We start from the raw sequence: 27,554 nt of genomic DNA, 5'->3' as shown, positions 1-27,554 counted from the left end.
AGATAAATGTATAGTATATATCAGGTGCCTAAAAGAGAGCTCAGGTTCTCAACTGGCTCAGCCATGTTAATATTGTTATTATTATCCACTCTGTGTCTGTGTTTTTCTGACTAAATAAATTGTTTCTTGTTGTAACTACGGACAGTGATTCGGCTCATACACTCATCTTTACGCCCATGTATAAACGCTTACTTAAAAATTACATATCATAATAACAGGTACAGTACATAAGATGTGTCACTTGGCCTGACTTATGAAAAACAAGTACCAAAGATATATCACGTGGCAGACTTAAAACATCTCCAGTAAAACAAAATGAAAGATCAACAAAAACTACATCTCTTATAATTTATAATTGTTGATATAATAGTGTAATTACTAACCTCGCTACACGCTTAAAAGCCTCAGTTGTTAGAGCGGAGTAATAACACTAAAATAACAAAAATCGAATTATTATGATAAACATTTTAGTAGAATATAATGTTGACGTTAATATTTAAGTATTGTAAATCACTCGTAGGTATTGTAGTGTCTAGACAGATTATTGCACAAATGAGAAAGCTTGAATACTGTAAATCAATTTTCAAACATAAAATAAACTAAAAATATTATTCACTGGACAAAAATCAAATTATACTCATTATATGAAAACAAATCTACCTAGGAGATATGGCATCACTTAGTTAAAAATAATATAACAATGACGACAAGTCTTATTGCACTGAGTTTAGAAATAACCATAATTTGCTAACATGGAAGTTCCTTATCATAAAGAGAGTCCTTTGAAGCAAATAAAATATTTTCTTATCTTTATCAATATGAGGGCTTGGAGTCAGCAGGCTTGTTCACTAAATGAGGTTTACACATTGTTCAGTGGCATCCCCATACAACTTGCGTAACTGGGCATCTTGGTGGTGGGACCTAGATGGGCTCACACGGTTTCAGTCTCTCGTGAGCATCCTGCTGAGATAAGGTTAAATAAACACATTGCTTCATATTTCATTCGTTTCAAATACTTCCCGAGGCCAAGTGTTGATGACACTCACCTAAGGGCTCGTGATGTTATTGTTCACTGTAGAGTCATGCTAATTGTTAAATAGCTTCACACATTTTGAGAAATCTTTTCAGTTTTCTGTGTATAATGATCAAGGCTTAGTTTTTTTTCTGCATTAAGAAACATGATATATTGTATGCAGTTATTCAGGAAGGCGTGTTTGTGTTGGGACCAGATAGTTCATACAAACTTCCTCTAACCTTACAACATTCTACAGTCTATATTACAGTCAATATTGAACATTTAACTTACTTATCACTAGCTCCTCCTCCTTCTCCTTCTAACACGTGAAGCAACTCTTGCCACCACCTTACCTCACATCCACCACCTTGCCTCACATCCACCACCTTACCTCACATCCACCACCTTGCCTCACATCCACCACCTTACCTCACATCCACCACCTTGCCTCACATACACCACCTTGCCTCACATCCACCACCTTACCTCACATCCACCACCTTACCTCACATCCACCACCTTGCCTCACATCCACCACCTAACCTTACATCCACCACCTTACCTCACATCCACCACCTAACCTTACATCCACCACCTAACCTTACATCCACCACCTAACCTTACATCCACCACCTAACCTTACATCCACCACCTTGCCTCACATCCACCACCTTACCTCACATCCACCACCTAACCTCACATCCACCACCTTACCTTACATCCACCACCTAACCTTACATCCACCACCTAACCTTACATCCACCACCTTGCCTCATCCACTCCATCCACCACCTAACCTCACATCCACCACCTACCTTACATCCCACCCATCCACCACCTAACCTCCACATCCACCACCTAACCTTACATCCACCACCTGCCTCACATCCACCACCTACCTCCCATCCACCACCTAACCTCCCACATCCACCACCTTGCCTCACATCCACCACCTAACCTTACATCCACACCTTGCCTCATCCACCACCTTACCTCACATCCACCACCTAACCTCCCATCCACCACCTTGCCCACATCCACCACCTAACCTTACATCCACCACCACCTCACATCCACCACCTAACCTCATCCACCACCTAACCTTACAACCACCACCTAACCTTACATCCACCACCACCTCCACCACCTTCCTCACATCCACCACCCAACCACATCCACCACATCCACCACCTTATCCACCACCTTATCCACCACCTTACCTCACCACCCCTACCACATCCACACCATCCACCACCTTACCTCCCATCACACCCACCACCCAACCTTACATCCACCACCCCCATCCACCACGCATCCACCACCTTCATCCACCACCTAACCTCACCACCACAACCTTACATCCACCACCTTACATCCACCACCTTACACATCCACCACCTAACCTTACATCCACCACCTTCCACCACCCACATCCACCACCTTACCTTCCACCATCCACCACCCACATCCACACCTCATCCACCACCCTCACATCCACCACCTAACCTTACATCCACCACCTTACCTTACATCCACCACCTTACCACCTTACCTCACATCCACCACCTAACCTTCACCACCTTACCTTACATCCACCACCTTACCTTACATCCACCACCTTCCACCACCTAACCACATCCACCACCTAACCTTACATCCACCACCTAACCCCATCCACCACCTTCCCCCACCTTACCTCACATCCACCACCTAACCTCACATCCACCACCTAACCTTACATCCACCACCTAACCTTACATCCACCTTACATCCACCACCTTACCCCACATCCACCACCTAACCTCCACATCCACCACCTAACCTTACATCCACCACCTAACCTTACATCCACCACCCACACCTACCACACCACATCCACCTAACCTCACATCCACCACCAACCTTACATCCACCACCCACATCCACCACCTGCTACCACCACCTTACCATCCACCACCTTAACCACCACCTTACCTTTCCACCACCTCCTCCACCACAACCACCTTCCACCACCTAACCTCACATCCACCACCTTACCTTTCATCCACCACCTTACCTCCACATCCACCACCTTACCTTTCATCCACCCCTCACATCCACCACCTTACCACATCCACCACCTTACCTCCACATCCACCACCTACCTCACATCCACCACCTTACCCATCCACCACCTTACCTCCACATCCACCACACATCCACCACCTTACCACATCCACCACCTTACCTTTCATCCACCTTACCTCCACATCCACCACCTTACCTTCATCCACCACCTAACCTTTCATCCACCACCTTACCTTACATCCACCACCTTACCTCCCCACACCACCTTACCACCTTTCATCCACCACCTTACCTCACATCCACCACCCATCCACACCTAACCTTACATCCACCACCTTACCTTACATCCACCACCATCCACCACCTTACCTTACATCCACCACCTTCCACCACCTCCATCCACCACCTATGCATCCACCACCCCACCACCTTACCTTACATCCACCACCTAACCTTACATCCACCACCCAACCTTTCCACCACCCTTAACATCCACCACCTAACCTTACATCCACCACCTAACCTTACATCCACCACCTAACCTCACATCCACCACCTTGCCTCACATCCACCACCTTACCTCACATCCACCACCTTGCCTCACATCCACCACCTTGCCTCACATCCACCACCTTACCTTACATCCACCACCTAACCTTACATCCACCACCTAACCTTACATCCACCACCTTACCTTTCATCCACCACCTAACCTTACATCCACCACCTTATGACATGCTGATGCACTTATGCGTCACCAGCCTGGTCGTCTTCTCTCAACTCTACCCAACAACGTCAGCTAGAGAAGGTACAGATGAGGGCCTGTAGAATCATGCTCGGGGCAAACTACTCCGGCTACAACAACGCTCTCTCCACCCTGGAAATGCCATCCCTCAGTGACCTCCACCACCACGCACTAGCAGGGTTTTGTAATGGACTACTGTACCATCCTCGTCATCGCCACCTACTGCCACCTGCAGTCCCCCACCTACCTCGCGCAGTCCACCACTACAACAAAATTCAGCCCATAAGAGCCCGAACTGATAGATATAAGAACAGCACCATCCCATCTATTGTTAAAATAATAAACAGCTCCTGATTTATGTACTGTACAGCCCTGTAAATATATTGAACGGATATCATTATGTCTAAATCACATGTAAGTTTGCATATTTTCAGCCACCGGCTGCAACTCTATTAATAAACCGTTTATTATTATTATTTATTATTATTATTTTATACAACTTTCATTAAATCCTAAATAAAATGACGTAAAAAATTCCAACAATATCTGATCCAATGTAAAATTGTAACATACTGGGTCAATTATCCCATAGTTTATAGTGTATATTTTCCAGATGGTGAGGCATGAGAGAGAGGTAGCGAAGAGGCAGATGGTGAGGCATGAGAGGGAGGTAGCGAAGAGGCAGATGGTGAGGCATGAGGAGAGGGAGGAGAAGAAGAGGCAGATGGTGAGGCATGAGGGAGGTAGTGAAGAGGCAGATGGTGAGGCATGAGAGGGAGGTAGCGAAGAGGCAGATGGTAGAGGCATGAGAGAGAGAGGTAGGCAAGAGGTAGATGGTGAGGCATGAGAGAGAGGTAGCGAAGAGGAGATGGTGAGGCATGAGAGGGGAGGTAGCGAAGAGGCAGATGGTGAGGCATGAGAGGGAGGTGGAAGTGAAGAGGCAGATGGTGAGGCATGAGAGGGAGGTAGCGAAGAGGCAGATGCAGAGGCATGAGAGAGAGGGGAAGAAGAGGCAGATGGTGAGGCATGAGAGAGAGGTAGAAGAGGCAGATGGTGAGGCATGAGAGGCAGAGGTAGGCATGAGAGGGAGATAGGAGGCAGATGGTGAGGCATGAGAGAGAGAGAGGTAGCGAAGAGGCAGATGGTGAGGCATGAGAGAGAGGTGAAGGAAGAGGCAGATGGTGAGGCATGAGAGAGAGTAGGGAAGAGGCAGATGGTGAGGCAAGAGAGAGGTAGCGAAGAGGCAAAAGAGGTATGAGAGGGAGGTAAAGAAGAGGCAGATGGTGGAGGTGAGGGAGGTAGCGAAGAGGCAGATAGGAAGCATGAAGAGGCAGATGAGAGGCATGAGAGGGAGGTAGCGAAGAGGCAGATGGTGAGGAATGAGAGAGAGGTAGCGAAGAGGCAGATGGTGAGGCATGAGAGAGAGGTAGCGAAGAGGCAGATGGTGAGGCATGAGAGAGAGGTAGCGAAGAGGCAGATGGTGAGGCATGAGAGAGAGGTAGCGAAGAGGCAGATGGTGAGGCATGAGAGAGAGGTAGCGAAGAGGCAGATGGTGAGGCATGAGAGGGAGGTAGCGAAGAGGCAGATGGTGAGGCTTGAGCTGTAGACTCCTTAACTCTCTACCCCTGAGAGCTCTTGTATTTAGGTGGACTCCTAGCGGACCTGACTGAGTGGTAAGTTAAACTCTTGTGTCAGTTTGTGTCACCAGCAAAGGAATATTTACTACTGGAGGAGATGAATAGCAGTTTATTTATATAGAGCGCCCGCAGAACCATATCATTGAGCCCGCAAGGGTTTATTAGAAAATGTGAATTATCTGGGATTCTATCTTAGAGAGAAATTTATGAAAACATATAATAACTTGATACAGCTGTCGTGTACAGGACGTGTGTATTTACCCCAGACCGGGCCCAGAGAGAGAAGCAGCCTTCTCACTGTGGTAAATACACACATACTGTCCAAGAGTAACTGTAAAAAGTATGTAACTGGTAGACGTGTTAAAATGCAAATAAGTGTAGAGTATATATGAGATTTTTTTCTTGAATATCGATCAAAAGTTTTGGAGCTCTCCACTATATTTACAATAATAAATGTGGCCCAGAGCCTAGATTAGGTTTGGCACCACTAATATAGAGTAAGAGGAAGTGTCATCCATCCACAACAGTATAGTGGACCATTGATGACAGTTGAGTGAATCAAGTGCATCAAACTAAGACCCAGTGAGGGTGTTAATGGACACATAAAGGATTAAGAGTTACAGGAAGAAAGAAGGAAGTCTGCTGAGGAAATCTAAACCATGCCAGGTGTTCTTAAATGGGTTTCTTTACGTGTAATTCTATAACTTTGGTGGTAATTGAGTAAGAGTTAAGGCTGGAAGTCGGAGGCAGATGGGTCATGTGTTACTTGGAAATAGGCTGAAAAATTTGCTGTATTTCCAGGATGAGGAGCGGTATGAGCACAGTAAAACGGTATCCCATAGGCCAGGCGTCCCCTTGTGGCTACAATAGCTTATATAGTAAGTCTTCGGTACAAAAGAAGGCAGGATTACTGACAGTGTTCTCTTCCCCCAACTTTACCGCCGCACCCGTCTGTGAGGAGTGAGGCGGTAAAATAGTTATGGAGGCCATGGTGTAAGTTCAGGTGTACAGTAAGAGGAGGAAATTTGAGAAACTCGTTACCATTATCTCATCAGCTGGAACGTAGATGCTGTTACGGCATTCTTGGCGGATGACGTCACTGTTGATGTTCCACTCATCATACGCGTCCTCGACTTTCTGCTGCCACTTATTCGCAGAAGGCAGCTGAATCTCTGGAAAAGTTTTCTTACATGATAATGATTTAGGCCAGCCAGCACTGATCAGTACTGTAGGGTGGCTAACCGGCAAGAAAAATGCGCATTTTGAATTTGGAAACATAACAGTGATGAACAAAAACGCTCACTTAATACTAAAACAGCCACAAACAGCGTATCATTGAAGGACGTTGGATTGCTAATCTTTGTCTGGGTATATTACTGACAGTCTGTAAAGTGTGTGGCAAAGATTTAACTCAAGATATTATTTATTTTTGTTATTATGTAACTTATACTACTCGACTATTATCATGTTACTAAATGACGCCTAAAACAAAACTTGCTGGTCATAGAAATATCTGTATTTTTCTAGATAAAAACAAGGAGATACATATATTCTGTACTTACATCAAATAATATATGTTAAATGGAATGTATTATACGCTCGCATTTATTTATAGTCATGTGGAGTCTGAGTTATATGTGAAGCTTTGATGAAGGAGTCTGTCGTTCCAGGTGAAGGCACGGCTCAGCCAGAATCATCCACCAGGTTTCCACGTGTAGTCTTCCTTCGAGTGAACTTCTCCAAACAAGCAAAAATTTGCTCTATCCATGAGTCGTTGAAAATTTACAACCAGTAAACTTGTACACAGAAAATACTGGACAGACACAAGCAAGAAAGGAATTGAGGAGTTCTATGGTATTGTTTAGATGTTCATGTCAAGCGTCACCCTGGCAGACGCCAGTGACAATAAGAGTGAAAGAATGGGAAGATGGCTGGTAAGCAACCTAAGATAACATCTGACCTCTGTAAGATGGTCTTCCTTCAATATCTTCAAAATACGTTAAATCCAATAATGGCAGAAGAAATACTTTTTTTTTTCAAAGAATCTCGGCGAGTGTAACCAAGAAACATGGCAGTGATCATGACAAGAAAGTAACGAAAATATATTGTGGAGGAATGGGTAGGTGATACATGGTAGCCATGATGGGCGTTTAGAGAAATAGAAACTTAAGCCATGATGGGTGTTTAGAGAAATAGAAACTTAAGCCACGATGGGTGTTTAGAGAAATAGAAACTTAAGCCATGATGGGTGTTTAGAGAAATAGAAACTTAAGCCACGATGGGTGTTTAGAGAAATAGAAACTTAAGCCATGATGGGTGTTTAGAGAAATAGAAACTTAAGCCACGATGGGTGTTTAGAGAAATAGAAACTTAAGCCACGATGGGTGTTAGAGAAATAGAAACTTAAGCCATGATGGGTGTTTAGAAATAAAACTTAAGCCACGATGGGTGTTTAGAAATAGAAACTTAAGCCGATGGGTGTTTAGAGAAATAAACTTAAGCCGATGGGTGTTTAGAGAAATAGAAACTTAAGCCACGATGGGTGTTTAGAGAAATAGAAACTTAAGCCACGATGGGTGTTTAGAGAAATAGAAACTTAAGCCATGATGGGTGTTTAGAGAAATAGAAACTTAAGCCACGATGGGTGTTTAGAGAAATAGAAACTTAAGCCACGATGGGTGTTTAGAGAAATAGAAACTTAAGCCATGATGGGTGTTTAGAGAAATAGAAACTTAAGCCATGATGGGTGTTTAGAGAAATAGAAACTTAAGCCATGATGGGTGTTTAGAGAAATAGAAACTTAAGCCACGATGGGTGTTTAGAGAAATAGAAACTTAAGCCACGATGGGTGTTTAGAGAAATAGAAACTTAAGCCACGATGGGTGTTTAGAGAAATAGAAACTTAAGCCATGATGGGTGTTTAGAGAAATAGAAACTTAAGCCACGATGGGTGTTTAGAGAAATAGAAACTTAAGCCACGATGGGTGTTTAGAGAAATAGAAACTTAAGCCACAATGGGTGTTTAGAGAAATAGAAACTTAAGCCACGATGGGTGTTTAGAGAGAAATAGAAACTTAAAGCCACGATGGGTGTTTAAGAAATAAACTTAAGCCACAATGGGTGTTTGAAATAGAAACCCAAGCCACGATGGGTGTTTAGAGAAATAGAAACTTAAGCCACGATGGGTGTTTAGAGAAATAGAAACTTAAGCCATGATGGGTGTTTAGAGAAATAGAAACTTAAGCCATGATGGGTGTTTAGAGAAATAGAAACTTAAGCCACGATGGGTGTTTAGAGAAATAGAAACTTAAGCCACGATGGGTGTTTAGAGAAATAGAAACTTAAGCCACGATGGGTGTTTAGAGAAATAGAAACTTAAGCCACGATGGGCGTTTAGAGAAATAGAAACTTAAGCCACGATGGGCGTTTAGAGAAATAGAAACTTAAGCCATGATGGGCGTTTAGAGAAATAGAAACTTAAGCCACGATGGGTGTTTAGAGAAATAGAAACTTAAGCCACGATGGGTGTTTAGAGAAATAGAAACTTAAGCCATGATGGGCGTTTAGAGAAATAGAAACTTAAGCCACGATGGGCGTTTAGAGAAATAGAAACTTAAGCCACGATGGGTGTTTAGAGAAATAGAAACTTAAGCCATGATGGGTGTTTAGAGAAATAGAAACTTAAGCCAAGAGAAATCATGATAGAGACGAAGGAAGGCCGAATGAATGCATCGTCAGGAATTAACTATAAATTAAGCTCATTAGAGGGAACACCTGAGTGTCTTTAAGAAGTATAATCTGAGAACACGAGGAAAGGATGAAAATAGAGAAGGTTTGTGTGTTTTGCTCTCTCTCTCTCTCTCTCTCTCTCTCTCTCTCTCTCTCTCTCTCTCTCTCTCTCTCTCTCTCTCTCTCTCTCTCTCTCTCTCTCTCTCTCTCTCAGGGCTAGACAAAAGGAACTCACCTTGCTCCGAGTGCTCTCTGATGGTCTTCTTGTAATTGTTCAGTTCAGCTTGTACTGTAGGAGGAAAGGGGGAAAAAGAGTACTAGGTTCATATGAAGTTTTCAATATATTTTTTTTTAGTTCAGCAGACACAAACTACAAACTACACACACACACACACACACACACACACACACACACACACTTGCTTATGGCTATCCGTCGTAGCCGACAACGAATCTGTTTCATTAAAAAATGGATGACGATGAGTGGTGAACTAAGGATGGTGTCGGGGGTGCCACTGGATGTGGCTGTGGAGTCTGATCCTTGACGCCCACATTCTATCGCACAATGGGTAGGGCAGCTCTGGGTTGGGTGGGAGGTCTCTGGGAGGGCGATTGTGTCAACTTTGTCAACGTGCACATATGGTTCTATTGCGCTCGTTCACGAGATGTTTGACGCCTTGGGTACAAATGAAGAGCCATAGACTACGGTCTGATGCAATGGTCTCGAGAGCCTTTGGAGGGATGTTACCTCTTTTGAGCGTCGTTCTGAGCTGGTCTTTCTTTGTACCTTTCATATTGTCCTCCAGGGTTGCGGCGTGCCTCGGGCAGCTGCCCGTAGAGGATCTGGTTGGGGAGTCGGTACTCTCGTCATGCGGATGACGTATTCCGTCCATTGCATTTGTCACTTCGCCAAAAATGCCTCTATGCTGGTAGTGTTGGTACACAATAGGATATCAGTATAAGAGATATTGTCCTGCCAGAACAGACCAAGAATTCATTGCAAACAACGGATATGGAAGGACTGGAGAGATCTGATTTGCCTTTGTTACGTAATCCACGCCTCAGAACCAAATAAGATGGTGGATATACAGACAGCTTGGTAAACAGAAATTTTGGTTATGACTTTGAAGCTGTTATTGTTGAATACTCTGGAGCGCATACGACCAAAGGAGGAGCCGCAAGATGGATCCGAGCCTGGATCTCCTCGTCGATGTTGTGGTTGGGGAAAAGAGCACTACCTAGGTAGGTAAAATGTTTTCTTGTTTGACAGGTTCTCCTTTGATTAAAAATGTAGGTGGTGGGTCTGCGCCTCTCTATTGAGTAATAATCTCTGTTTTTGGATGTTAAATTAAGAGTCCGATGGCCTGATGCACTGCGGAGACAACTCAGAAACAGTGTTGGGGAGCCTTTGGGGAGTGACCAAAGAGCGTGCAGTCATTAGCATATTGGAGCTCCAGGAGGTGGGAAGTCGACGGTTTTCTTATTACCTGGAGGCGGCGGAGGTTGAACAGATTGCCGTCGAAACAGAATTGGATCTTCACGTCGTCATCGTCGTTCATGGAGTTATGGCTGAACAGGGTCACTGCTATGAGGTAGAGATTGAATATAACGAGGGCCAGAAAGCACCCCTGTTTCACACCGACTTCAACACTAAAGATCACATCAGTTGTGCTGTGATCTTTACGGAAGCCACATTGCGTCTCAGGCAGAGTGGACTCAACGATGTGTTGGGCTAATCTGCAGAGCATAATTCTGGCAAGTACTTTACCTGCCACAGCCAAGAGAGAAATGTCTCGGCTCTTGCCACACATCGAACGGTCGCCTTTTTTTCTTGTAGACTGCGATGATGCTCGAGTACTGCCATTTTTGGGGGACGCTTTCGGTTGGTGGAGACGCTGGATGAGAAGGTAGTCCGCTCATAGATTTCTGAAGGCTGGCCGTCTGGCCCGGCACTTTTGTTGTTTTTGAGGCCCTTGGCAGCCAGAGGGTCTCAGAGAACTCAGGTACTGTATCGAGTTCTACCGGCGGGGTCAACTCTAAGATAGTATCTAATATGTTGGGCTCAGTAGGGTTCCTTTGGTTGAGAAGTCTACCAAACTGTTCCGCCCATCAATCCAGGATTTGCTGTTTGTTCTAGAGAATTTCACCATCGAGTGATCTCACTGGAGTGATGTTGCGCTTGACGGGACCATGAATGTCTTTGGTGGCATTGTAGAAGTCCTGATGATCGTTCTCGTTGTCGAAGTTCTGGCTTGGCACCACTTGTTTTCCTTTTTTCTTAAAGTTATCTCTGCTTCTGCCCTGAGTGAACACCAGCTGGTTCCGAGTGCAGCAGATTTTGGGTTTCAGAGTAAAGCATCGTTGGCTTTATTTTGGTGAGCAAAAACTTCGTATATGGCATCAGTGTTCTTACCGAACCAGTCCCGGTGACGTCGTCTGGTAAAGCTAAGGATATCCTTTGTAACTTCGTAGCAAGCAGAGGTTGTTCCACGCCTATTGTGTTGCTGCTTAAATTTATTGTGAGTGTGGAAGACAGACGCCCATCTAGAGTACTGCGGAAATTTCTAACTACTGATGGGTTTTTGAGGGTGTTCCAATTGATTTTTTTTTTTTTGGAGGGGATGGGGAGGTCGTAATGGCACTTGGGGGCGGATTTCAAGCCTCATCTTGGAGTGGATTAAGATATGATCGGTGGAGCACTTTGCACCACTTTGGAGAACTTCTCGCCGGTCACGTTACCTGACAATGATGTAGTCGAGTATGTGCCGGTGCTTCGACCTTGGGTGTATCCAGGAGATTTTATGCTTGTTTTTAAGTTGGAATGAGGTATTGGTTACGACTAGAATATGTTTTAAACACAAAGAGAGGAGTCTGAGGCCATTGCTGTTCATGTTGTCGATGCCATAGCGGCCCAGAATGCCGTCCCATAGGTGGGAGTCTGTACTAACTCTTGCATTGAAGTTACCGAAGATTATGACTTGTCGTTATGAGGTGTCCTGCGGGGAGCAAGGCTCAGGGACTCGTAGAAGGAGTCTTTTGCTAGATTGTCACCGTCTACTGTTGGTGCGCAGATCCCGAAAAGGGTTGCAGAGCGCCCATTAGTTAAAGGGATGTGCCATGACATCAGTCTTTCAGTCATACCAATCGGAGATTCTGTTACTTTGTGCTTGATGGTTTTACAGACAGCAAATCCCACACCGTGCAGTCGGCGTTGGTCCTCTGGGTACCCTTCCCAGAAAAAGGTGTCGTCTCCTCCCGCTTCTGTCAGTGAGTCCACGTAGAGAGGTGCGTTTCACTTCATGGGGAGGTAGTGCGCTTGGCGGAAAAGCCGCTCAGCTTTTCTATCAGGGAAATAGAGTACTAGAACAGATCTATCAGTTCAACTGAGAGGCCCTTCCGCCAAGCGCACTACTTCCCCGTAACGTTTGTCTTTAACTACGCCTTTACGTGAATATGTGGTGTTTACACTTGATCCTTCTCTTTATAAATTGATCATTATTATCTGTTGCTTTATGTATTTTGCCATGCATCAAGACAATATCCTATGGAAAATTTCTCGAAACGTGAGTGACAAGAAGGCATCAGGCACGGCGCTACCGTCTTCTAACCCCCCCCCCCCCTTCGTCATCTCGCCAGATGTTGCATGGCGTCAATTATCAACCACTCATCAATTAGAATTGAAAATTGACGTCACCACAGTCACGCCCCCAATACTAATTGATGAAAAGCCACGTACACCTCATCAGAGGGCATTCACTTCCTTATCTTCTCAACTTAACATAGAGATTCCCCTTGGTTGACGTTCTCTCTAAAATCTCCAATCTCCGCTGCTGGTAGCCGCAAGTCCTAGTCCTACGTATGTTCAACCTAATCAGCTCATCTGTCAGCTAAGTCTTTCAGTTCGTCTTAGGGTCTTGTTTAGCCTTAGTTATACCAGTGTTAAGTTCTGACCTGCGTCTTGGTCATTTTATTAATATTTTTGTATAAAAATAAGTTTTAAGTCTAATGAGAAAATTCTCACTGTTCGCGTTAACTATCCTCTACCATACTTTAATTGATAACTACTTAATTCACTATTATTATCTTGAATACACTATACCTTGTCTATGGTTGGGAATTCTGGTTAATATCTTACCTAATTTATCAATTAATCACTGGAAGTATTAAAAATAATTAAAGGTTTAAATACCTAACAGTTTGGTGTCATTTGACTTGATACATATAATAATAAATGAAAAGAGAAAATTAGCGGCGAATGTGTTCTTAAAAACCATGAAATTATTTATTACATCGACGGTAAATATTCTGTATTTCAAACTTTTTTCCCACTCTTATCTTGAAAGTAGTTTTTTCAAGCAGTTATATCTTTACATACATTAAATTTAGCATTAAAGTGAGATGAAATTAGGTACCCTTAACAGTTCTATCCGAATTAATTGGCGATATATCAATATTAATCGAACATTATATATGAACCAATGAGCTGCAAAGGGGGGCGAGGGGGCTTCTTAACCTAATACCGTCCAAGGATATTGTATTAAAGTTCCTTGGTATCGTCAGTTAAAAAGAAAAAGAAATGACTCTATTGACCTCTGGCAATTATATCACTAACAACCAGAGGGTGCGTTGCTTTCGGGTCCCGATAAGTTGCTCTGCCTGACATGTTTACGTAAAGGCAAAAGTAAGTGAGAATGAATAGGCCTACACCCCGTCTCAAATCTCATTTTCCTGGAGGGGAGGGAGACTTCTAAGGGAGGGATCTAAGGTCTTTCGGCCAGAGTGAAAAAAGAACGATGGAGAAGGGATGATTGCCACTCAGGTCAACACTTGAGTGGGATCGTGGCTCTCAGTGAGGATGCCTTTGCTACAGGTTACGTCACTATCATGATGTTGTCTGTAAAGAGCCAACAACTATGCCTGAGGATGTCGTGAGGGTTCTGAGGAGTGATTAAGCTCAGACCCAGGTGGGGTAAGGTCGGCCTGGAGTAGTCAGGTGACCTGTCATCAGTAACGGTGTGATTATCTTGTCGGATGAGGGCGAATAGAAGACAAATTACGATGACTGGTGGAGCAGCTGGCAAGTAATAATGACCCACAAACTTCCACCTACAGATGTAGAAAGACAAACCTAAGAAGTGAGAAATCCTCCACACAGACACAAAGACAAAATGACAGTCTAGAAATTGAACCTCCCACAAAAACAAACAAACAAAATGGTCGCAAGGTGTGTTGTGTTATCTTTCTGCACCGCCTACGAGCGTGAAAAAAAATCCCAGGAGCGGCAGTGATTAAAGGGGAAAAGTTTATGAACAAATCGAGCAGGAAAGGAGGACATAGACTTAGCTGTGTGTGTAGCACTGGCGATATAGGGATCTGAACTCTCTCTCTCTCTCTCTCTCTCTCTCTCTCTCTCTCTCTCTCTCTCTCTCTCACCATTAAAGAGTGTCTTCTTGAATCGGTAGATGAAGGCTACTGCTACGAATATCACCACCAGCACCACCAGCGCCAGCGCCACCACCAGCATCAACGTAATGGGGAACTTGTTTTCAGATATACTGGCTGTAAAGAGAAGGCAAGCATCATCTTAACGTGTGAGTAAATTATAGGTTTTTACATTAAATTTTTAAAGAATATATAAGAATAAATTTGGGATCATCTGAAGATTAGACACCAAGCTTTTGTCACTTGAAGATTAACCATCCTAATGCTCATTTAGGGGAGTTAGGTTAAGTTAGGATAGGTTAAGATAGTTTAAGTTAGGTTAGGTTAGATTAAATTGGATTAGATTAGATTAGATTAAATGAGATTAAATTGGATTAGATTAGATTAGATTAAATTAGATTAAATTGGATTAGATTAGATTTGATTAAATTAGATTTGATTGGTTTAGGCTAGGCTAGGTTAGGTTAAGTTAGGTTAGGCAAGGTTAGGCTAGGTTAGGTAATGGCACCCAGTCTGAGTTCTACCCCATCCAAACGGGGGTTAAACAAGGGTGTGTACTGGCACCAACTGTTTTCCATTTTCTTGGCTGCCTTCCTTACTCTTGCCAGTGTCAATTTAGCCGGCTGGGTGGACATCGAGTACTGGATGAAGGGTCTTTTCAACATAAGATGACCCCAGGCAAGAACAAAGGTGTCGGCAGCTTCCATTACCGAACTTCAGGATGCAGACGACCTCAACCTTGTCTTTCACACTGAACACGACCTAGAGGAGATCCTGAACACCTATGCAGATGCGTATGCACACTTTAGCCTTGAGGTGAATGTACATAAGACTCCGATTCTCTTTCAGCCTGCCCCTAGTTCAGCCACACCTCCACCATCCATCCAGCTTAACGTTGCTACCCTATCTAATGTTACCCCACTTTCGGTATCTCGGCTCCCACCTGTCCACCACCGTAGACATCGATGAAGAGATTCAACATCGGAGCAGAGGTGCATCTTAAACCTTTGGCAGGCTCCAAAACCGTGTCTTCAGCTGTAGGGAGCTTAAATTATCTAAAAAGTTACAGGTATATCGAGCAGTGGTCCTCCCCACCCTGCTATATGGTAACGGGCATGGGTCACATACAGGAGGCACCTCAAGGCACTTAAAAACTTTCACGAACGTAGTCTACGTTCCATCCTCCGAGATCGCTGGGAAGATAAGAGAACAAATGCCAGTATTCTTGCTGACACCAACTGTAGAAGCATCGAGGCTACCATGTTACCCGCATGGACGACAGTAGACTGCCAAAGCAGCTACTTGAGTCACCTAACAAATAATAAACATAACGCTGGCGGGCAAACCTGAAAAAGTGCCAAATCGACACTCTCCCTGGGAGACGATTTCTCCTCACCGTAAGAAGATGTCAATGCTTTCGAGTTAGTCTGACTGCATACCGAGGCAGATAGGCGCCAACGCAGCAGCAGCGTTAGTAGTAGTTGTATCGCTGGAACTACCTGATGCGCACTATCCCTGATATCGGACCTTTCCTCCACCCTCTGGAAGAAGATATCAGTGATAATTTCATTTCCAAATTAGTGAAACACCCTCACTTAACCCCAGCAGAAAGATCACTCTTTGCAGTATCACCGAGACTGGGAAGAATGGGATTGACCAATCCAGAGGAGATTGCTGCCACCGAACATCAAAACTCAGTTAAGCTCACGGCAGCCCTCACGGACGCAACAGGGGAGGTGGATACCAGAGTAGTAAACAAGATTCGAAGGTCCATTATGACAGAATGACAGCACGGCCAAAGTGATAAGTTGCAGCAATTGTTGCTGCGTGTACCAGAGAATTTGAAAAAAAAAGTAGCTATAGTGCAGGAGGTGGGCGCCTCGAACTGGTTAACTACATTACCGATAAGGGCAAATGGTTTCAGTCTTAATAAACAAGAATTTACAGATGCTAATGCGCAGCCAGTAGAAGGTTTGTCCTCCCAGTGTGTGTGTGGCTCTTCCTATGACATCGACCACGCCATGGTGTGCAAGAAAGGGGGCTTCGTATGCATGAGACACAACGAAGTAAGGGATCTCACAGCAAATATGTTGAAGGAAATCTGTCATGATGTCAGAGTAGAACCGCCCCTCCTTCCATTGGACGGTGAGAATTTCCAACACAGGACTTCAAACACATCCAACGAAGCCCGTGTGGACGTCAGTGCTCGAGGATTCTGGACGCTGGGACATCGAGCCTTCTTCAACATAAGGATTTTTTATCCCATGGCCGCATGTCACCGTAACCTAGCTCTCGATGCTGCACACAGGAGGAACGAGGACGACAAGATAGGGAATATCGGGAGAGAATTCAGAATGTCGATCAGGGCAGCTTCACTCCTCTGGTTTTCACAACCATTGGTGGGATGGGACCAAGTGCAAGATGCTTCTATGCCAGACTCGCGGAGGTGTTATCTGAATGGAAGCAGCAGCCCAGATATTACGTTACAGCCTGGTTGAGATGTCGACTGTCCTTCTCCCTGCTTAGGTCTGCATTGCTTTGCCTCAGGGGAACGAGAGCATCTGCCCCAAATCCGACAACAGTCGAAGATATTGACTATGAGGCAACTGTCACTGAATGCTGCGTAGATATGCGGCTCAACTAACTCAGCACAGCTAGGGTAGCTACTTATGTGTTAGGATATTTAATTTTAAGGCAATAAAATGGCGAGGAAGGTGTAGCTATTGGGGGAGGCAGGAGGCCACTATAAAAAAGTAGTTGTAGTAGTAGTAGTTGTTGTTGTTGTTGTTGTGTGGGTTTTTGTGTTTTTTTGTGTGAGTTTAATAATAATAATAATAATAATGATAATAATAATAAAAATAATAATAATAATAATAATAATAATAATAATAACAATTAACGGTTTATTGAAAAAGCATGGCAGCCGGAAGGCTGAAAATATACAGTTATATAATTGGGGAATGGGTCTTTTGATTTACAAATAATATACAAGTAACTTAAGTGACACAAATATGATATATAATAACTAGGTGGGGAGAAACTCAAACTACAGGACATTTCAACATAGTGACAGTGCAAAAAGTAAGATTTACTGGGAGCAAATACACTGGTTGATTACAAGTTATTGATAATTTTTACAATGGTTGGGACTGGGCTGTTCTTATAGCGATTAGTTTGTGTGTGTGTGTGTATGTGTGTGTGTGTGTGTGTGTGTATGTGTGTTGTAGTGTTGGAAAATATATTGACTCACGGAAATCTTCGTCAGAAGAACATATGACCCAGTCCATGATGCCGTTGCTCACCACCGACACGTTCTTCACCATACCAGGTTTTATTATGGTTAATTCTACGCCGCCTCCACTTATCTCCGTAACTGTATCTTTCTGCAATAGGTTTTTTTTTTAGGAAAATATTCCTATATTCCTGCGAGGTTATAATGGGAAAAAGATAAATTTTATTTTAATTTCTACAGAATATAAATGAAGTATCCAGTGTTGCTAGTACAATTTATTTACAATCATATGCAATCCGATATAGACTTTACAGTAAATATCCTTTTTCCTAAATGCAGGCTTCAGCTCGTCGCAAAAGTGACAAAAACTACTAACGTACACGTTTGAAGACTCCAAGTGTGTTGCGAATGTTTGTGGCACCGTCTTGCAATATATATATATATATATATATATATATATATATATATATATATATATATATATATATATATATATATATATATATATATATATATATATATATATATATATATATATATATATATATATATGAACCGGTCGAAAATTGCTGGACATTTAATTTCTCACTTGACTTCGGGTTTATTAATTATTAGATGGTAATTGCAGTGGAAGCGCCCCTTTGAGAAAAAACCTGAACCAGCACAAGAACACTTAAATTTACTAACAAAATGAATTCTCCGTGACCCGTGGAAGGATAGCATCTGTGACTGGGATGAATGAGACACACTGTAAAATTTAGACACTTATATTCCCTCCAACTCTACAGACACAATCAAATAATGGTACACCAGCATATGCGCACCTCTTAACCTGAACTTAATACACTACTCTGGGGAATAAAAGTTATACATGATATTGAAATTATTAGAAACTCAGACAATGCCTCATTAGACAACAATAAATTCAAGTATTAAGAATTGTTGCTTGCACACATGAAACAGGCCCTAGGGGCTTTCAACAAAATAATATCAATCACTGAGAAAATTTTATTAAAACAAAATAAGAAATTAATAACTCTACAATGAATAGGCCTTAAGGGCACTCAACAAAATTATATTCAACACTGAGAAAATGGTATAAAAAATAAGAACTTATTAACTCCACCCTGAATAGGCCTTCAGGGCACTCAACAAAATTTTATTACCCCCAACAGATGCACACCTCCTAACCTAACTTAAACACTACTCTGGGGAACAAAGGTTATACCTGAGATTGAAATTATAAAGAAATATTAAATGCATTAAAGGAACTAAGTCACAGTAACACTCTGGTTTCAATTAGTGACACAAACATTAAAAAACAATACTATCAAAATTATTTCAGAAATATTAAACTACACACGTCAAGATAATATCAGTAACTGAAAAATGGTATTAACTACACACAAAATATTATCACTATTATTAAGAAGTTACTGAGTCCACCAGTACCCGTGAACCATGCTTCACCCAACTCAACATACACCCGTAATAAGGGAGATAAAATGTTTCTCTCGGTATCCCCTAGACTCCTGGTCTCAGTGTGTGACCATTAATTTACGCAGATAGCCTCAGTGTACTCTTAGTGCGTCCATGGGTGGGAAGAGAGTGAGCCAATCAGCCCTTGTTCAGTGGAGAGCTTCTCGTTGTAAAAGGTTTTCACTAACTTCTTGAAGATATGTGATATTGCGAGCCGAGGTAGAAGAGATCTGGCGACCCCAGACGATCGTCAGTTGTGCACCCAGACAGCTGGTTTCACTTCGGAGATCTCTGGCTAACCCCGCTGACCAGTGACAAGCCTGCACTGATCGTTCCAACTGCGACAATCGCTAATCATCAATCATCAACGGCAGTCTCAAACGGCATTCAATCTCTCGCAGTCATGACTCTCTCAGTCAAGTGGGTTCTGACGGAAACCCTGAAATTAACTCACTGTTAGCTCTTGTTAACTTTATCACTGCCCTATCTAAACCCTGTCTGAGATCGAATGAAACTTACTTGTTATACTGCAATAGCGCAACACAGGTGAGTCTCGCGTCTAAATCTAAATTTGTCTTATTCAAAACCATTGATACGAGTTCGCTCCTGGTTGGATAGTTTGAGTACCTTTGTTATATCACCTTTGTTTATCCCTGACTTCCATTTATACACCTCTATCATATCGCCCCTCGCTCTACGTCTCTCGAGGGAGTGCATATTAAGATGCTTTAACCTGTCTCTCTACTCAAGGTTCCTAATGCCCGGGATTAGTCTTGTCATTCTCCTCTGAATTATTTTTAAGGATTCTATTTCCATTCTGTAATACGTTGACCAGAATTGAACTGCGTAATCCAAGTGAGGTCTCACAAGCGCAAGATATAGTTTTAGGATGACCTCGCTAGTCTTGTAACTAGCTAGTACTTTATCAGCCTTGTTTCCACCAAAGACACATTGTATACTTGGCTTAAGATTCCTACTGATCATTACTCCTAAATCTATCTCACAGTCGGATTTCTCAGTAACATCGTTGTTCATCTGGTATCTGGGTGTGCTGAGGAGTTAATACAAATGCCTGTTGCGTCTCCTTAACCTCAATCTCAGAAACACCAGTCCAGGTCACGGAAAGTAAGAAAGTTAATATCTGAAACTTTTGTGCTAATTCGTTTTACCATCCATAGATCACCACAATAAGAATTTCGATCTGATATATATATATTTATACTGTATATATATATATATATATATATATATATATATATATATATATATATATATATATATATATATATATGTATATATATATATATATATATATATATATATATATATATATATATATATATATATATATATATATATATATATATATATATATATATATATATATATATATATATATATATATATATATATATATATATATATATACATATATATATATATATTTTTTTTTTTTCAAAGTCTTCGAGGTAGTAGATGATGACGAAAATTACGATGTTATTTACTTAGACTGAAGCAAAGCGTTTGACAGAGTACCGCATCAGAGGCTTCTGAGAAAAGTTAAGGCTCATGGCATCGAGGGGAAGTTTTAAATTGGATAAAATCATGGCTCACCGATAGAACACAGAGGGTCAGAGAAGACGGTGTTAAATCAAAGTGGGGCTGTATAACCAGTGGGGTTCCCTAGGGGTCAGTAGTGGGCCCACTCTTGTTCATAATCTACATAAACGATCTAGATACTGGGATCAGCAGTGACATAAGCAAGTTTGCGGATGACACCAAAACAGGGCGGCAGATTAATTCAGGGCAAGATGCACATGCACTACAAGAGGGTTTAAATAAACTGCAGAAGTGGTCAGAAAAATGGCAAATGAAATTCAACACCAGCAAGTGCAGCGTACTTAATATTGGAAGAACAAATACTGTCAATATATACAGCATTAACATCAACCTAGAGAAGTCGACTTGTGAAAGAGACTTAGGGGTACTTGTAAGGCCGGACCTACGGCCTAGAAAACAGTGCGTTAATGTTCGAAATAAGGCAAATAGAGTATTAGGTTTTATATCTAGAAGTGTAAGTAATAAGAGTGCAGAGGTCTTATTGCAACTATATCTTGTGCTAATCAGGCCGCACCTCGATTATGCTGTTCAGTTCTGGTGCCCTTATTATAGAATGGATATCAATTCACTGGAGTCGGTGCAGCGAAGAATGACGGAAATGATTCCGGGACTTAGAACATAAGAATGGAGGAAACTGCAGCGGGCCTATTGGCCCATACTGGGCAGACCCAATTACACCCAACCCCTATCGCTCATATGTCCATCCACCCTATGTTTAAAGTTATCCAGCGTATTCGAGTTAATGATGATGTTTGGTAGCTTGTTCCACTCGTCCACTATATTTCCAAACCAATGTTTACCTATTATCGCGCCTAAATCTAAATTTGTCTAATTTAAAACCATTGTAACGAGTTCGCTCCTGGTTGGATAGTTTGAGTACCTTGGTAATGTACCTTTTGTTCAGTCCTGACTTCCATTTATACACCTCTATCATATCGCCCCTCACTCTACGTCTCTCGAGGGAGTGCAAATTAAGATGCTTTAACCTGTCTCTGTACTCAAGGTTCCTAATGCCCGGGATTAGTCTTGTCATTCTCCTCTGCGTTCTTTCCAAGGATTCTATATCCATTCTGTAATACGGTGACCAGAATTGAACTGCATAATCCAAGTGAGGTCTCACAAGCGCAAGATGCTGTATAGTTTTAAGATGACCTTGCTAGTCTTGTAACTAACACTCCTTTGTATGAACCCAAGTACTGTATTAGCCTTGTTTCGAACAAATACACATTGCTTACTTGGCTTAAGCTTCCTGTTTATCATTACTCCTAAATCTTTCTCGCAATCGGATTTCTCGATAACACCGTTGTTCATCTGGTATCTGGTTTCCCTCTTTACCTCCTGTACTGAGCACTTAACATTTGTCCTCAATGAATTTCATCTGCCATTTTTCAGACCATTCGAAAAATTTGTTTAGATCTTCCTGTAGTTTTGCGGAGTCCTCGTCAGATTTAATTACACGCCCTATTTTAGTGTCATCAGCTAAATTAACTTACGTTGCTGTCTATGATTATATCTATGTCGTTTATGTATATAATAAACAATAATGGTACAAGTACTGAGCTTTGGGGAACTCCACTAGTGACGTTGCTCCAACGGGATTTAGTGCCGTTAATGCTCACTCGCTGTTTCCTGTCCAGTAACCACGCCCTAATCCATTTGAGAATATCTCCTTTAATGCCATGACCCTCCACTTTTCTTATTTGTCTTTCGTGGGGGACTCTGTCGAAGGCTTTGCTAAAGTCGAGATATATCACATCATAATTGTGCCCCTCGTCCACTGATTCGAAAACTGATGAAAAGAATGTTAATAGATTAGTTAGACATGAACGCTCGCTTGTGAAGCCATGTTGGGAATCATTGATCAACTTGTGCTTTTCCAGGTGATTTCGAATAGAGTTTGAAATGATTGCTTCCAGTAATTTGCCTACAATTGATGTTAAGCTGATTGGACGGTAGTTAGAGGATAGTGAATGATCTATCTCCCTTGTTGAAAATCGGTATTACATTTGCTATCCTCCAGGATTCTTGTACTACACCCGTTTTTAAGGACATTTTAAACGATTTTGCTAAGGGCATACTAAGCTCTTCCTTACATTCCTTTAATACTCTGGCAAATATCTCATCGGGACCTGGTGACTTATTAGGCTTTAGTTTGTCTATTTGCTTACTAACATCGTTACTAGTCACTACTATATTGCTTAATTAATTTTGTTCACTATCTCTGTATAGAGTCGGTGCCTCGGGTATCATGTTTAAATTTTCGGTGGTGAAAACTGTTGAAAAATATTTATTCTGTCGTAATGGACCTTCGAATCTTGTTTACTTCGCTGATATCCACCTCCCCTGTTGCGTTCTGAGCTATTATGTGGTCCGTGAGGGCTGCTGTGAGCTTAACTGAGTTTTGATGATCGGTGGCAGCAATCTCCTCTGGATTGGTTAGTCCTATTCCTCCCAGTCTCGGTGGTAGTGCAAAGAGTGATCCTTCTGCTGGGGTTAAGTGAGGGTGTTTCACTAATTTGGGAATGAAATTGACGCTGCCAAAGTGATAAGTTGCAGCAACCGTTTCTGCAAGTACCAGAGAATTTATAAAAAAAAGTAGCTATAGCACAGGAGGTGGGCGCCTCGAACTGGTTAACTACGTTACCGATAAGGGCAAATGGTTTCATTCTCAATAAACAAGAATTTACAGATGCCAATGCTCTAAGGTACGGTAGGCCAGTAGAAGGTTTGCCCTCCCAATGCGTGTGTGGCTCTTCCTATGACGTCGATCACGCCATGGTGTGCAAGAAAGGGGGCTTCATATGCATGAGGCATGACGAAGTAAGGGATCTCTCAGCAAATATGTTGAAGGAAATCTGCCGTGATGTCAGAGTAGAACCGACCCTCCTTCCATTGGACGGTGAGATTTTCCAACATAGGACTTCAAACACATCCAACGAACCCCGTGTTGACGTCAGTGCTCAAGGATTCTGGACGCGGGGACAGAGAGCCTTCTTCGAAATCAGGATTTTTGAGCCCATTGCCGCATGTCACCATTACTTAGCACATAGATTTGCTACTCCTCCTATCAAGATAGGTAAAAGAAACTAAACTTGCATTCCCTAGAAAGACAAAGAGTGCGGGGAGATATGATAGAAATATTTAAGTGGTGAAAGGAGTCAATAAAGGAGATATAGATAAAGTTCTTATAATTTTCGAGCAGGATAGGACTCGCAGCAACGGATTTAAGTTGGATAAGTTTAGGTTTAGGAGGGAGATAGGAAGGAACTGGCTCACAAATAGGTGGACGAGTGGAACAAGCTTAGCAACTTTGTAGAAAGTGCTGGAACGCTGGAAAGTTTTAAAAGGAGGCGAGATAGATCCATGGATGATAGAGAGTGGTGGTAACTCTCGACAGGAGCTGCCATGCACAGGCCAAGCGGCCTATTGCAGACTCCTTATTTTCTTACGTTCTTATTTATTATTATCACACATTTTATATATATATATATATATATATATATATATATATATATATATATATATATATATATATCACACCAGGGACCTGCCGACCATGCCATGTCTGTGGGCATGGTGTTCCCTGGTCCCATACAGTAGGTCGAGGGTTCGAGTCCTGGCTGGTGAGGTCGTTGATTATATCATATGTTCTAAGTCCGCGTGTTATATGGACTAAAAATGAAGTATATATATATATATATATATATATATATATATATATATATATATATATATATATATATATATATATATATATATATATATATATATATATATATATATATATATATAAATATTGCTACATTTTATGAAGAAAGTTCTGGGAATTAGTCTTACAAGTTTTCACTTATCTGTGAGGGTTTCATTTACAAGTTTGTTTAGGTTGCTTTATACTTTTATAAGTCATATAAATCTTACCTCTCTGTAAATTATGCTGGTCCTCTTGAAGTGTGTAATGATGGATGAATTAAATATTATGACCTTCTGTACGTTCATGGTCGACACCGTCATATTGTTCTGGGTGGAAGCCATGACCGCCTTGTGCCAGAAATACAAGTAGTGTTTATCGTCTGTGTCGAAGTGTACAGTCTTCCCTCGTTGAAGAGGCCGACATCCTGCAGCAGAAAACATGAGGCGTAGAAATTATTTTGAAAAATATAAATACACTGAATAGTTAACTTGTGCATTTTAAAGATGTTTTCTCGTTCGGTTATATTTCATTTTTCATCACAAGTTCATTTATTTATAAGTTCATTTCAGTGAAGGTTATAATGACTGATAATATAAGCGAAGTGTTTTGATTCTAATTCTAATGAAACCACGGTTCTTAAAGCGACCTGAGGAAGAGGCCGCTGAGAGGTAACAAAATCACTGTTAGCAGTCTCCTTTTAACAGGGAACTGTAACATATAATGTTGTCTTCAACCCTTGCCCCACCTGACACACCTCATTACAGAAAAAAGTGAGTAATATTACAGGTTTATTAGAGATACACCTTTTATCCACTTATGTTTGTATGTGGCTCAGACCACTGTGACACAGATCATCAGATCCAAACTCCTTTCACGTCGCCCTAAAACGGCGAGGGCAACAAGCCTCCACAAGAAATTTTAACACAAAGAGACTGGAGGATCCAGCGTAGCACATGCTTTCAGAGAGCAGCTTGAGGATAGGCTTATAAACAACCCAAATCCAAGTGCCGAATGGGGTATCCTCGACGCAGTCATCATAAAAACCTGCAGCAAGACTCTCGGCCAGATCGAAAGAATACACCAGGATTGATTTGATGAAATTGATCCGGAAATCAACGAACTCATCGATAGTAAACTTTGATAGTTTAAAAAAAAACAGCTGAGAGAAGGGGTATCACGTTTGGGGGTGAATTACATGACCTCACACAATGTTCCCACAGAGGACGACTTCACTTCACCTGGTGACCTGACAACGATAACCTCACAAAATATGACGGTTGAGGATGACCTGATCACGAGATCTGAGGTTGACGAGTTCCACAACAATTTGAATAATGAGTTACTTAATGCACAAAGGCAGAACATACCATTCAGAAAACTTAGATCAAACAACAATCACCCTAAATGGATACATAATTTAAAAAAAAATATTATTGGACAAAGGAAGGCTATAGGTACGAGAATAAATCGTGGTGAAGTTTACCTCCGAGATTATTATAAGGTATTGGCCAATAGGGTTAAGACCGAGATAAGAAAAGCAAAGATGAAGAATAAACTGAAGGTAGCAAGGGAGGCGAAATCAAACCCCAAGGGATTCTTCCAAATGTATCAAACTAAAACACGGGACAAGATTGGACCAATACAGTCAGATACCGGCGAGCTAAAGGATAACGACGGAGAAATTAGTAATAATCTGAACAGATATTTTTCAACAGTTTTCACCACCGAATATTTAAACGTGATACCCGAGGCACCGACTATATACAGAGGTAGTGAAGTAAATGGATTAAGCGAGATAGTAGTTACTCGTAACGATGTTAATGAGCAACTTGTAGGTAGTAAGCAGCTACCAAACGGGGAGGTACTACCGCCTGGGAAGTTATTGGAAGCATAATGTGTTGTCTAATGGTGGACCCTGCTGCCATATGGCATCACGAAAATTGTGACCTAGTCCCAGGTTGCTGATCTGACTTTCTGCCTCATTACACACAATTGCAAGGTCTCAATTGCTTCTCTTACCATTGACAACACAGTCAGTCAGAGCACCGAGATAAGAGAGCCGTGGGCTCTGAGGTTAACAAGGAGATTTAGGGCAAGGTATAGGTAAGAAGTGGGAAGTACAGAAGAAGAATGGTAGCAGGTGGGCTTTCCATCTTGTGGAGGCTGGTTTGTGGCTTAACCAGTGACAGGCGTCCCTCAGTCCTGCAGGGGCAAGGGAGGCTAGATAAGCTAAGATAAGCTAGTTTAAAGTGTGATCCAAGGGAATGTGCTGTTTTAGGGTGTGTACCCAAACGTTTATCCGTGTTCTAATTTTCCTACACCGTGATTTCATTGTCCACTATTTAAGGAAAACTTTTAACAAAGTCGGCTTTGGAATTTGAGAATTTACACAATTGTAGCCAACGAGAATTTGATGACTAGAGGAGCAAACAGCCAACATGTATACTGTACTGTACTATACTGTACTGTACTGTACTATACTGTACTGTACTGTACTGTACTGTGAGACATTATATTCATTTCATATATATGACTAACATACGTTAATTATTGTTCTTGTCTTATGTTAAAATAATGTAGTGTGTTTCTAAGAAGTCGAAGGAATATGACTATATTCACAGAAACGTTGACTACCGCTCCTATCTCTCTCTCTCTCTCTCTCTCTCTCTCTCTTACCTTCACTGTCTGCCGCACAGCCCAGCAGAGAACATGCTATCATCATCGGTACCAGAAGAATCATTTTCATCCTTAGCGCTCACTTCACTATCTTCGCGTTCACTTCAGTGTTTTGGTGTTTAATTTCTCATCATGGCATTCACTCAGTGTACATTTTCAGCTAAATGCTCGCTTCACTATCCTTCACTCGCCCTGTGCTGCGTCAACTGACCTTTGATTTA

The 27,554-nt window shown here is 42.0% G+C and overlaps 1 protein-coding gene across 2 annotated transcripts; it reads right to left on the bottom strand.

The window, feature by feature from the left end:
* On the bottom strand, positions 1–27,554 carry LOC121878159. Of its 2 annotated transcripts, none has more exons than XM_042384187.1 (7): positions 27,334–27,554; positions 24,885–25,081; positions 17,886–18,018; positions 14,627–14,752; positions 9,429–9,482; positions 6,506–6,636; positions 1–963 (listed from the first exon to the last, which is right to left on the bottom strand). In XM_042384187.1, the coding sequence occupies exons 1-7, from the start codon at positions 27,401–27,403 to the stop codon at positions 922–924; spliced, it is 753 nt and encodes a 250-aa protein (XP_042240121.1). In that variant the 5' UTR covers positions 27,404–27,554; the 3' UTR covers positions 1–921. The 2 variants fall into 2 exon arrangements, with proteins under 2 accessions (XP_042240121.1, XP_042240122.1); XM_042384188.1 differs by having other exon boundaries at positions 1–960.

The sequence above is a fragment of the Homarus americanus genome, unplaced genomic scaffold (assembly GCF_018991925.1).
Source record: "Homarus americanus isolate GMGI-L3 unplaced genomic scaffold, GMGI_Hamer_2.0 scaffold45562, whole genome shotgun sequence".
NCBI classification, from domain to species: Eukaryota; Metazoa; Arthropoda; class Malacostraca; order Decapoda; family Nephropidae; genus Homarus; species Homarus americanus.
This window is presented reverse-complemented; position numbering and strand designations above follow the sequence as displayed.